This window comes from Artemia sp. Qi Xiang Cuo, chromosome 6 (assembly GCF_049724085.1).
Source record: "Artemia sp. Qi Xiang Cuo chromosome 6, ASM4972408v1, whole genome shotgun sequence".
Taxonomy (NCBI): Eukaryota; Metazoa; Arthropoda; class Branchiopoda; order Anostraca; family Artemiidae; genus Artemia; species Artemia sp. Qi Xiang Cuo.
In genome coordinates, this window is record NC_142799.1 from 27,801,368 (window position 1) to 27,814,298 (window position 12,931).

A 12,931-nucleotide genomic window follows, 5' to 3' on the forward strand; every position below is an offset into this window, starting at 1 on the left:
CACATTAGGGAGTGGGGGTAAGTTTAGGTTAGGTTACTTTCCCAACCCCCCCCCCTTTAATGTGCAAATATATAGTTTTTTTTCCATTATATTTATATCATCTTTTGGCATATTTCATTATGATTAACCTAGCTTCACTGCTTGAGTGTGTTTGGTATAATACATAAGTACCGTAGTAGTAGTAGTAGTAGTAGTAGTAATAGTAGACTAGTAGTAGCAGTAGTATGAGTAGTAGTATTTGTTATAGCAGTATTAGTTGTAGTAGTAGTAGTAGTAGTATTAGTAATGGCAATAGGAGTTGAAGTAGTAGTAGTAGTAGTAGTAGTAGCAGTAGTAATAGTAGTAGTAATAGTAGTAGTAGTAATAGTAGTAGTAGTAACAATAGTAGTAGTGTTTGTTTGCGTTAGTAATAGTAGTAGTAGTGTTGGTAGTATTAATAGCAGTAGAAGTGTTGTTAGTAGTAATAGTAACAGTAGTAATAGTAGTAGTAGTAGTAGTAGTAATTGTAGCAGTAGTTGTAGTAGTAGCAGTAGTAGTAGCAAAAGCAGACCCACGTAAATATCGATTCCTAATAAATTATTCTCGCTTTTCATTGTTAGAATCAATTTGCAAATACGCAACAGTGGTTGCTACTGGATAATTCGTTTACTGGGTTTTCCAGAATAAATTTATTAATTTGAGACGAAACAATAATAGTCAAATTTAGTCAGAAGAGTCAGTTGGCAAAAATTACTCGCAATTAATGAGTGTCAATGTGTCAATATTTCATAAGTTCTAAGGCTAGGTAACGTTGATAGGGGTATTAAATCATAAAAGCATAGTATGAGGGCAAGATTTTTGTTTTTTTTTCAATGGAGACGCCAAAAAAATGTTTTTGAAATATAGAGTGATATTTTTTTATTTCCTACATCAGCATAAAAAAAGACTTTCAGAATCTAGGGGGGAGCTCTGGAATTGCCTCCCTTCCTAATGGACCTACCTGAAAGCTAATACTCAAAGGATATTAAGTTGACTCACACTGCATTAGATGCTCTGAGGAGCGGGTAGGTCTATCTATGAACTCATTGCTCAATCTAAACTTCCCTGATTTGTGACGTGAAATACTGACATATGTTTTTGCACCTGGCCTGACAGTCGATTAGACTTAGTTAACAAAGTTTAAATAACACAAATCTTCTGATTTGCCGGCAAATATTAACCTCAAATGGAAAAAAAAACTGGGTATTTAGTTCTTTCACTAAGAGTGGGACAGGCATCCCAATATTTTTTGCCAAGGTTTTGAGAGCGTACGTGTACGAGTAAAAAGTTAACCCTTGCATAGTAAAAGCTAAGTTTTCATGGCAATTATAGTTAATTTGTGAAACATAATATCAAAAAAAGGGTAAACAAGGCTATATTTGGAAATAAGGCTTTTTTTCTAGTTAGAATAACTGAAAAGCCAAATCTTTCTTTATAATAAAATATGTGATATTTTACGTCAGCAATGTAACCTTCATAACTCAACTTAATTGTATTTTTTACTGGGAGTGTATCCAAGGAAGAAGGAGATTCTTGCCCATCGGTTTGTTTGCAGCTAAATATCGTGAAAATTAACTTATTTTTATTCTTTTATTTAGCCATGACTCCATTATCACCCTTTATTTTAGTATATCACGCTTGTAAACTTCGTGCTTCTCTTTGGCTTGCTTCAGTCCCTTCAGTCCAAGCAGTTCTACGGTAAGTTTTTATTTTAATTCATTTAAAAAATAAAAATTTCTTTTACGGAATAACAATATGCAGTTTTGTACTTTTTCTGCTGGTAAAGAATTCCAAATATGATGCATCTATCCGTTTACCTATACAATAGCCGATTTGCATAAGAAAAGCACTCCTTTATACAGACTGAAGAAAAAAAAAACAAGTTTTTCCAACTGAAAGTAAGGAGTAACATTAAAAATTAAAAGGAACAGAAATTATTACGTATATAAAGGGCCCCCTCGTCAACACCTCGCTCTTTACTCTAATGCATTTTAGTACTTATAAAAAAGCGTCTTATTATTCTAATTAAACGACCCTTGTGTTTCAAGAGTCATTATTAAAGAATTGGGACAAAATTCAAACTTTAGCGTAATGAGTAAGGTGTTGAAGAGTGGGCAACCCCTTTATATACGTAATAACTTCTGTTCCTTTTAAGTTGTAATGTTGCTCCTTACTTTCAGTTGAAAAAACTTGACCGTTACTCTTAACCACTCTGCGCGTAAAATTGAAAGGGAAAAGAGAAAGCAAGACAGATAAAAAGAATGTTGTATAAGAATTCTGGCAAATTCTTCCAGTGTATAATTTCCCCTGACAAGTTCACTCCCTGGAAATTTTCCTCCCAATGGAAAATTATGCCGTGGAAAAACCCGCAGCAAAAAATTTGTCCCCGCCCCACCACCCAAAAAAGTATGCCTACATCCCAATAAGAACTACTATGCGCAAACAATGGGCAAATTTTATAATTTGAAGACCTATCCCCTGGGGCTGTGGGGGTTATGTTATATGCAAAGGCATAGTTATTGGGCCTTTCAAATATGATGAACAAAATGGTTATCTCAAAATTTTGATCGGACGATTTTGGGGGAAAGGGGAGGGGGCCTAGTTGCCCTCCAATTTTTTTGGTTACTTATAAAGGGCACTAGAACTTTTAATTAACGTTCGAATGAGCCCTCTCTCAATATTCTAGGACCACTGGGTCAATACAATCACCCCTGGGGGAAAGAATAAACAAAACAAATCAAACAAATAAACATGCATCCGTGATTCTTCTTCTGAAAAAAAATTGAAAATTTCCCATTTTTGCAGATAGGAGCTTGAAACCTATACAGTAGGTTCTAGGGGCTGTTCTCCTTTTTTCGAAAATCAGAAAAAATTTCTCAGGCTCGTAACCTTTGATGAGTTAGGCTAAGCTTAACGAAAATTATATATTTGAAATCAGCATAAAAATCCGATTCTTTTAATATTTCTATTGGTATCAAAATTCCGTTTTTTAGATTTCCGGTTACTATTGAGCCGGGTCGCTCCTTAATCACACTTCGTTACCACGAACTGTTTCATAACTGCAAAAAGTATTTCCTGACCAGGAAATATCCTGGCCATCTCGAACTGACTGAAAGTCTATTTAATATGACGTTTTGATCACATAGATATGTTCCCTTTTTTCTCTTTCTATGGATTGTTCCCATGACACATAATTTTAAAATTGACAAAATATTTTGCTAGTTAAAATTAAATAAATGAACAAAATAAAGCATAGGAGTAGTAAATAACAAATTTAAAATTCCTTTTCAATTGACAACGTAGTTTGTTAAGAACTAATTTTAGACCTGAGTCTATTTTTGATCAGCTCTAGGGAACAACAAATACAAAGGGTCAAAAATATTTAAATTTTAAACTGTTAAAACAGCGTTGTCAAAACATTTTTGTGACAAAGCTTGATTAAAAAAAGGTTATATTTACTTCATTGACCCTGCTTTTGATTGAACATGTCCACTTTGGCAGTGGGGAGAAAATTTAACTTGTGTTTGTGTCCTATCTATAGCTAGAGCTGAAACACTGGAAAAATAATAGAAAAGAATTATTTTTCCGTTTTAGAGAGACTAACTCTTGTTGTGTGATGTTTGTGAATAATTGTCATGTCTATTCTCCATAATCTGTAATGAGGGGCGCCAAGCGTGAGGGGGCAGAAAATTTGAAGCATAATTTTTTTTCGGGGGGTGGGGGGGGGGGTAAATTCATTAAAATATCGAAAAAACGACCCCGAGACTGTGAAATGTACCTGGTTTTGTGTCACACTATGTGATACAGTGCTATAGCAATACGCTTTGTTACTATGATTTTTATTTCAAGGCACCTTATCTGGGTAACGGTAGACTTTCCCTTTGCTCGCAAATATGACTATAATCACGCACCATTTTTTTTTTTTTTTTTTTGGTTATTAAATTTTTCTATAAAAGATTTGAGTTAATGAAAAAACAAATAGAACTGACTCAATAAATCTTTAGTCTATGCTTCAAGCAGCGCCATATCCAGGATTTATGTTGGGGGGCAGGGAGGGGGAGGGTTATAAAAGTTAAAAAACGCATCCAGAAAAATTTATGCATGTTAATTACATTTTTACGAGTCGAAAAAATATTTTTTGGGGAAAGGGTTAAAACCCCCTTGCCCCTCTTCTTAATATGGCCTTGACTTCAAGATTACAATCGATCTTGCCAAATTTGAAGGAAATTGAGCTATTAAACAGTAAAAAATTGGTCTAATTATTTTTCAAGAACAAACTTTAAATTTAATGGCTTTTACTTCAAGCAATTACTAGATAAAGGAAAAGAGAAAAAAAACCGGGCTTTCCCTGATGCTTTAGGCTTTCAAAAAACGTCCGAAAATCTAGTATTTTTCTGTTGAGGCTCAAGATTATGTTGCATTCACGTTTAAAATCAAACTATTCATTATGATTACATTCGTCCACGGTGAGTCGGACTGTAAAAAACCAGAAGTTTGAAAACAGTATTTTCGTGTTATTAATTGGAAAAAAACTTTTAGTACTTATTTAGTTACCGGGCAACACGCGAGAAATGAAGTTTGGTTAATGCTAATGAAATAAAACAAAGTATTCTAAAAATATAAAAGTTTAGAAACAAATTTGGGCTATATATTCTCACATTGGGGAGGGGGGATGAAGCATAGCATATATTAAATACGTACCCTTACCTAGGTACCTTTTTTGGCCCCTTCAACCCCAAACAACTAAAGTTTAAACATTTTTCACGGAATGAGCAATGCCTCACAAGGCAGCGGAAACCACTGTACACTGAGACTAACCGGGTTTCTGATCTTATGTTTTTGAGGAGGAAAATCCCCCAACAGCCCTCAGGGCAAGGGTTGTAAGTTATGACCTGGGGGCAAATAACCTTTTTATAAAAAGCTTTATTGTAGAAACTTCAAAAAAGGCTCATTCGATTGGAAATTCAAAGGGCTAGTGCCCTTTTAATAGTCAAAAGTGATTGGAGGGCAACTAACCCCCATCTCATGCCTTTTCCCTAAACGCATCCCAAAAAAATTTTGAGATAGCCATTTTGTTCAACTTGGTTGAAAATTCTGAAAATTAGGTCTTTGAGGATGACAACCGCTTCCCCACAGCCCTCAGGGCAGGGGTTGTAAGTTATGCCCTGGGGGCATATAAGGTTTTTATAAAAAGTGTTTTTATAGAAACTTCGAAAAAGGCTCATTCGACTAGAAATTTAAATGGCTAGTGCCCTTTTTAATATCGAAAAAGATTGGAAGGCAACTAACACCCCTTCCACGCCCACCATATCCCCAAACACATCCAATCAAAATTTTGAGATAGCCATTTTGTTCAACATAGTTGAAAGTTATGGAAATTATTTCTTTGACCACGACAACCCCCCCCCCAGGATCTTCTGGGCAAGGGTTATAAGTTGTGTCCTGGGGGCATATATGGTTCTTATGGAAGGAATGCTCCTATAAACTTCAGAGAGGGTTTAGTTGATTGAAAACTGAAAGTTCTAGTTCACTTTTAAAGCGTCAAATGATATTGGAGGGTAACCAGCCCCCCTCCCCCTACGGCCCTTTTTGCCAAATACCTCCGATAAAAGTTTTCAGATAGCTATTTTGTTAAAAATAGTTCAAAGATCATATAACAAAAACTCCGGTGTCGACACAACCCAGGTATCGACACAACCCCGGTGTCGACATAACCCCGGTATCGTCTCCTTCTCTCACTGTAAAAGTCTAAAACCTACTCCGTCATTGGCACTTTACTGAAAACTATACGCGTCTTGAACAGTCTTTGAAAGTATAAACAGCATCAAATTGAATACTTGATACATAATTATATTAATTGTTGAAAGATCCATCAGTTCAAGAATTTATTTCACTCTAATTTTATTTTTATTTTCAATGCTGCAAGAACTGGAAAAGAAAATATTTGTAATATAATTTGTTTTCAGTGAAGCGCCAATGACACAGTAAGCCTTTGGTTTTTATTTACAGTTAAGGAAGGGGGCAGTACTCAAACTCTTGTTTCTAATGGAACCATATTAGTCCTGAACAATTTTAGAAAGAACTGATAAATTAAACTGAATATTTGATGTACAATGATATTAATTGCGGAAAGCTCATCAGTTCAAAATTTTACTATAATTTTATTGTTAATTTTCAATATTAAGAACGAAAGAAAATATTTGTAATAAAATTGGTTTTCAGTAAAGCGCCAATGACGCAGTAGGCTTTAGGTTTTTACAGTGAGAGAAAGAGGTGATACCCAAACTCTTGTTTGTAGTGATTTTTGTTCGTCTCAAGCTTGATTTGCAAGTTTCACTCGTTTTAAGATTTATTTATTAATTTAAATTAATACCTGTTATAGGTTTGTTTGCGTTGATAGTTAACTTAATTTCTGTTTGTGTGAAGTTTCATTTATACTTCAATAGGAAAATAGATATTTTTTCGTTTTAAGCTTAATTTTCATATTCAATTTAAATAGTACTTTCTTTAAAATCCATTTATTCATTTATATTATTACTTGTTGTAGACCCCGGCGCCGCGCCGATGGATCGACCGAACGCCGCCGACAAAAGCCCCAGTCAAACGCCGCCGAAGTGTCGTACTGCCACCGGCGTGCCGCACGCGCGCCGCCGACGGCAGAGGTGGTGGCGTTCGGTCGACTTCAAATTTATTTTGCGGCAATGCTTTATTGCGTCAACCGCAAAGACGGAGCTTTTTCTTCTCGTGTGGTTTAGTATTTTGATTTGCCTGATTAGAAATCAAACAGGGCTTGCACTATCCCCGAATTTTCGGGTATTTTCCCAAAAATCTATGCGTCACCCCGAAAAAAATTTGGTTCCCCGAATCCCGGAAATTCACACAATCACGGTGCCACCCCCTAGCGATTTATCACCAGTGACTTTTCCTGCCAAATATTACTTTGCATACTATAATTCTTCACTACTCTCTTGTTTATTAATTTTCGTCTCTTTTGTTACTTTGCATAAAAACCAGACAGATGCAATATTCAATTAAAAATATTGTAATATACACAGTTCTTCATTTGTTGACAAAAAAAGAATCGTCTTTGTGAAATAAGTTTAAGTCATTTCGAATGCAGTTTTCTAATCGCTATTTCTTACATCATTCATAGTCAAGAATTTTATTTTCAAGTTTAATAGAATTATAGAACGCATTCACCACTATACAGCTTCAGCTTTCAGTTGGATTTTGAAATTGACAGCCGACAGATTGTTTCTACAGCTGAATCGTAAATTTGCAGATTTTTCTTCTGTTTTTAGATAAGATTTTCTTAATGTTTAATACTTAATTGCTGAACCCTGATAGAAAATACAATCTTCCTTCTGAAACATTTTTACCCCCCCCCAAAAAAAAACCTTCTATTGAGACAAAATTTAGCTATAGACTAAGCTATGTACATGGTTGGGGAATAAAAGATTGAACCGGAAGTTACCCCAAAAATATGCTTCATAAATAAATTGTAAATTATTGCCTATAGGGGGGATAGGGGGATATCATTTTTAAATGATAATACCTGATTTTTTTATTGAAAGCAGGGATGCCAAAAAGATAATTATTTTTTTTTCATTTAAAGTGGAGACAGAAGAAAATAATATCAAATTCCCTGGGAAACCATTGAAATATTTTGATAGACCCAGGGCCCCCCATTAGGACTTGTTCATTGTATTGGGTATTTTGCGATTTCTCATAGGCTACTGGCCTAATTTAGCTTTTGTGTGTGCTCCCTTTTAATTAGATTCTTTGGATCTTATTGAATGTCACGGCGAATCTATGACTCAGTTTTTCAATAATTTGAGGTATATCTGAATAATTTCGACATTTTTGTTTTTGTATCTGCACCCCTTTACTTATACCCTCAATTTTTTTTTTTCAAGGAACACTAAGCTGTTTAACGTTATTTTGCGTATGTGTTTGAACCATACAGTGACCTAGTTAATTATTAAGCAAATTATTTTTCTAATGAAAGCTGAGAAGGTATCCTATCAGGGTGGTATCAAGAGGGGAGGGGGATAGGGAGGCATTACATTTAAATCATAAAATCTCGAATTTTTTTTTATTGAAAGCTGGGATCCCAAAAAGTTATTTTTTTTAATGTAAAGCAGAAACGGCATCCTATCAAGGTGGTATCCCGGGGGGGGGATAGTGAGCTATCATATTTAAATGATAATACCTCGATTTTTTTGAAAGCAGGGGTGCCAATAAGTTAATTATTTTTTTTAGTTAAACCAGAGATGGCATCCTATCAAGATGGTATCCAGAGAGGGGGGGGGCATAGGGAGTTATTATATTTAAGTGATAGTACCTTGATTTTTTTTTTTTGAAAGCAGGGATGCCGAAAAGGTGAAAAGTTGACAAAAATTAACAAGATTTTCGTGAGTTATACTTGATACGGCACTTGCATGGTTTTGTCGCCCAAAGGGAAAGGGACATATGCGTCCAACCCGTTTTTTTTCTTATTGATGAAACGGGTTTACTTTGAAAACATTCATTCATAAGTACCAGGCAGATTCACACTAAAACGAATTGGTATGACGAAAGCGATATCGACATCCCCACCTAAAGTTGCAATCGAGTGACAATGGCCCCCTTTGTCCAGTGCCCAAGTTACATTAAAAGGCCAGGTCATAATAAAAGGTTTCAATTTAGGAGGTTCAAGGAGGAGTCTTAGACAGTCTTGTGACCTCAGGGTACAAGATGTTGCAACGTTCTTAAGTATCAACAGTGGTTTAAAAAATTCGATCACCCCACAAATGATTACCAAAAATATGCACAAATATAACAAATGTAACATTTGGAATATTATAACACTTTTTTCAAAGCATTGAAGAAAAGAAAAAAAAGGCTAAATACCCCTAACTATGCTTAAAAGCTATTTTAAAAAGAAACTCTTTGGAGATTTCCATGGAAATGACCATAGCAGAAGCTTTGAGCCTGGGTGGGGATCAAAGAGGAGTCCTTGAGTATTTTGACCACAGGCGACTTGTTGTTCCGACTTTCTTAAATTTGGTAATTTGTGTGAGCATTTGGAAATAAAAGCTTAAACTCAATAACTGATACTAAGTCTCCTAACATTTTACTTGGATTAAAAGTGACAAACTAGGATGAAAATCCCAACATCTTCCTGGAGCTACTTCAGCCTGTATATTATTTCATTTACTTACATTTAAAACGGATGAGCTTTTCATTTTTTACCTAAGAAAATAGCTGGCACTTCATTTTTCTTCATACCGAATAAACCATTAAGTGTTTTTTGTTTCATTGTAATTGAAATGTTCTCATGTGAAGTGTTCATCATGTATTATTCAATTTGATAAATTTACTCCTTTTAGATGCAGTTTATAATTTGACTGATATTAGGTATTTATCTTTTTATATTTTGGAATGAATCACCAAAAGAAAAAAGGAATAATATCTAAAAGAGCAGCCAAAACCAATAAAAAAGCAGCAGTTCAGCCTTAGCCTACATGACATATTCTATAAAGAAGCCAAAAAAAAACTTTAAAATGTATTTTTTTAAATTGTTATTAAAAACCAGTTTTTAATACAAGAAGGCTTTTTAGGAATCCGAAAGAGCAAAAAAAAACAATCAATATCAAAGTTTTAACTGTTTTAAAGGTGACAAAACAGATATAGGCAAAGGGCATTATGAAGAAATTAAGCTTCTAAGTATTTGAAGTTTTGCATGCAGTAATGCTCGATGAAAAAAAAACTACTAATTTTGATAATTATTTGTGTTAAGAATACATAGCTAATAGATACTTCAACTACTCGTATTATGCAAGGGTTCTGAAACGTCACAGCAATTTCGTTTCTAGCAGATTGCTACTTATCTTGATGAATAACAAAGAAGACCAGTTTCCAGCCAGCGACTTGTGAATTTTTGAACCCATGAGTAGGCTCAAATCTGTTGTAGATTTAAGCTGTGATTTGAGAAAGACTGATGAAAACATTTATTTTGCGGTCAACATTGATCGCGCCGGCGGTGCGCCGCCGACATCTTACCGGCGGCGCTCCGCCATCGTCTTACCGGCTGCGCGACGTGGCGTGCTATTTTTGGCCCCGCCGCCACCGGTCTTCCCTCATCGGCGCGCCGCCGGGGTCTAACTTGTTGTATGTTTTTCCTATGATTGTTTATTTAATTTCTGTTCGTTTTCGGTTTCATTTATTCTTTAATAGTAATTTCTGGTCGTTTTGAGTTTGAATTTTAACAGCTATTTTTATCTGGTGAGCTTAAGTTTAAATGACCTTTACTTTTCTTTGAAAAACCTATTTTTCGGAAAGTTTTTTTTTTGAATTAATAGTTATAAAAGACAAAAGTTTAAAATCCATTGATAGTGATCTCTGGTTGTTTCAATTTTGATTGTTATAAGATTTTGTTTCTGCTCCTCTTATGTTTTCATTTGGATTTTTACTTTTCTTTGGAAAACTTTTTCTTAGAATTTTTAAAAATAACTTTTGAAAATAACTTTTAAAAATAACATATTATATAATTTTTAAAATAATTTTTAAAAATAACTTAGAATTTTTAAATACAACTTATTACATTCATTTTCTTATATCTAGGTGATTTTGTCAAACTAGATGCACATTTGGTCTTTAGATAGAGTTCAATATCCCTCTCAATAATCCCTGAAAGTTTCGACTTAATACCTTTAACTGTTCCTGAGATACTGCACCTACGCACTAGTAGTAACCTATCTAGTACTTTGACGACTACATTCACGAACACATGAATATCCAGTGCAGTTTCACGGATACATGGCTTACCAGGGGCAGTCACCTATTACTACGAACGGTACAAGCCTTACTAGACGGGTTTCTGAGGTAACACCCATTTTTTGGGGGCTAGTAAGAGAGGTGCTGATTTCACGAACACATGAATATCCAGTGCAGTTTCACGGATACATGCCTTACCACGGTTGTAATTCCTGTACAAATTAAAGGTTGTAATTCCTGTCTTGAAGAGGTGTGTGACTCTCATCCTAGAGGCCACCTATGTTCCAATTGTCATTATGATAAATGTAATCAGTGGGAGAATACATATCCCGGTATGATTGGAAAGAATCCTAACCGTGATTTTAGTTTATTGCTACGAGATTGGTATCGTCGTGGTTTTAGATTGTTCTGGGAGGAGGACCCGGGTCAGCGATTCAACTGTTGGAACAACTAAAGAATATGGTTTCTACGTCATCGTTGTGAAGACACTGGGTGTTATGATTATAAGCCCATTGATTTTTATTTGGCTTTGACGGAATACGATTCGACACTTGAGGACACTGTTTGTAAAATTGCTTAAAATAAACAAATTGAAAAATGTGAATTCTAAAGAATGAATGAGAATAGTAAAATTGACTATACAAAGAGATATGACAGGAACGAATTTACACTCAACTGTAGAAAATGTGACCCTGACAATGCAGTACATCAGGATCAGTACAATGAGAATTCAGATAATCTACCTGCACTAGTTGTTGTCGACAAATACCTAGTAGTGGATGAAATCTAAAGAGTAGAAAAGTCGTTTTATCATGTATATAAATTTTTTATTAATAAACAATTTAACATACATCTCTAGAACATTTTATTCTTAGGGCACTAAAATCAATATTATACACACTTGTAAGTATATTCTCCACTAGAAAGTCATTCAATCGAGGTAAGTCAACGTAGATGTTGAGAAACTGCTTGTAGGTGTAGCCACGGCATCTGAACATGAAAAAGAGTGGTGCATGAAAGCTACATGTCTTAATCGTTAAATCCTGTACTCTTCGTTGATTTTGAATAATGGTTTTCCCACTGCTTTCAATAAATTTGCTGATGTATGGAGTGTGGAATTTATAAGATAGTCCAAGAGGATAAAAAAATTCAATAGTCGTCTCTGTTTTGAAATATACAGAGCCGATAGTCGTTCTTCCAACTAAATAGGCTGCTTTTAACACTTATTAGATTCGTTTTAACACTAGGAATATTTTCAATGAAGTCAAAAGGTATATAATAGAAGGTGTACTGGTACATGTATGGATCCATACTAAATACATTGATTATTTGGTTTGTGGTCATGGTGCTAGGTCTAGCATAACACTGCCGTCGGGTGTGATTTCCCAATAGGTTTCAAATTGACTCAGTGATATTAGCATGATACTCTCAGCCAGAGTATTGGAAAATGTAAACTCTAAACATAAATTCCCTGTTCCTAGTATGTTCATATCATGAGTCCCAGACAAGTCCAAAAAAATTACCCCATGATTTTTTTAAAAAATTGAATCGGTTATTAAATTTTCAAATAGTTGAGAGTCATGATCTTTGGATTGCATAGCCAACTCGTACAGAGTTCTATAGGATTTTTTGTCAAATGATAGAGTTTACAGTGGACTACAATTCACTTTGCACACAAGGCTAGATAGACCAAAAAAATTAAAATCATGGGGGGATTCAGTCCAGGATCCAACGGCACTGCCACTCTTCACAAAGGCCAAAGCCAATTTTGATGGGATTTCTCCATTGATAAATGATGAATCGCTATAGCTACGAGAGCCGGTGGCAATGTGACGTTGATTGGTGATCGTTTGGGGAACAAGAAGTTTAATGTTGTTACCATTGGCTCTTAGCTTTTCCACTGCCAATGCAACAGAGCTCATAACTTGTTGTTTTCGGACGTGGAGAATTGCCGATGTGATAATGACATTTACATCGGGTGCTGCAGGAAGTGTTTTTCTCAAAATGAAATTCGAAGGGGCCATCTGTAGCTTTATGTCAATCTTGACATTGGGGGGTAGCCATTGGGATATATTGAATATCTCATGATTTAATTTTCCAACTAGATGATACTCCTGGGTCACTGCAGTAGTCAACTCACAGTCAGTATCAACAC

At 35.1% G+C, this 12,931-nt stretch overlaps 1 protein-coding gene across 1 annotated transcript in view; it reads left to right on the top strand.

Annotated features, from left to right (window-relative positions):
- Window positions 1-12,931, top strand: part of LOC148951069 (PI-PLC X domain-containing protein 1-like) — a 155,439-nt gene that overhangs the window by 25,191 nt on the left and 117,317 nt on the right. The window contains exon 2 of the mRNA XM_089090120.1: window positions 1,647-1,716. Within this exon, the coding sequence (XP_088946246.1) occupies window positions 1,647-1,716 (70 nt within the window). The remainder of the gene's footprint in view (window positions 1-1,646; window positions 1,717-12,931) is intronic.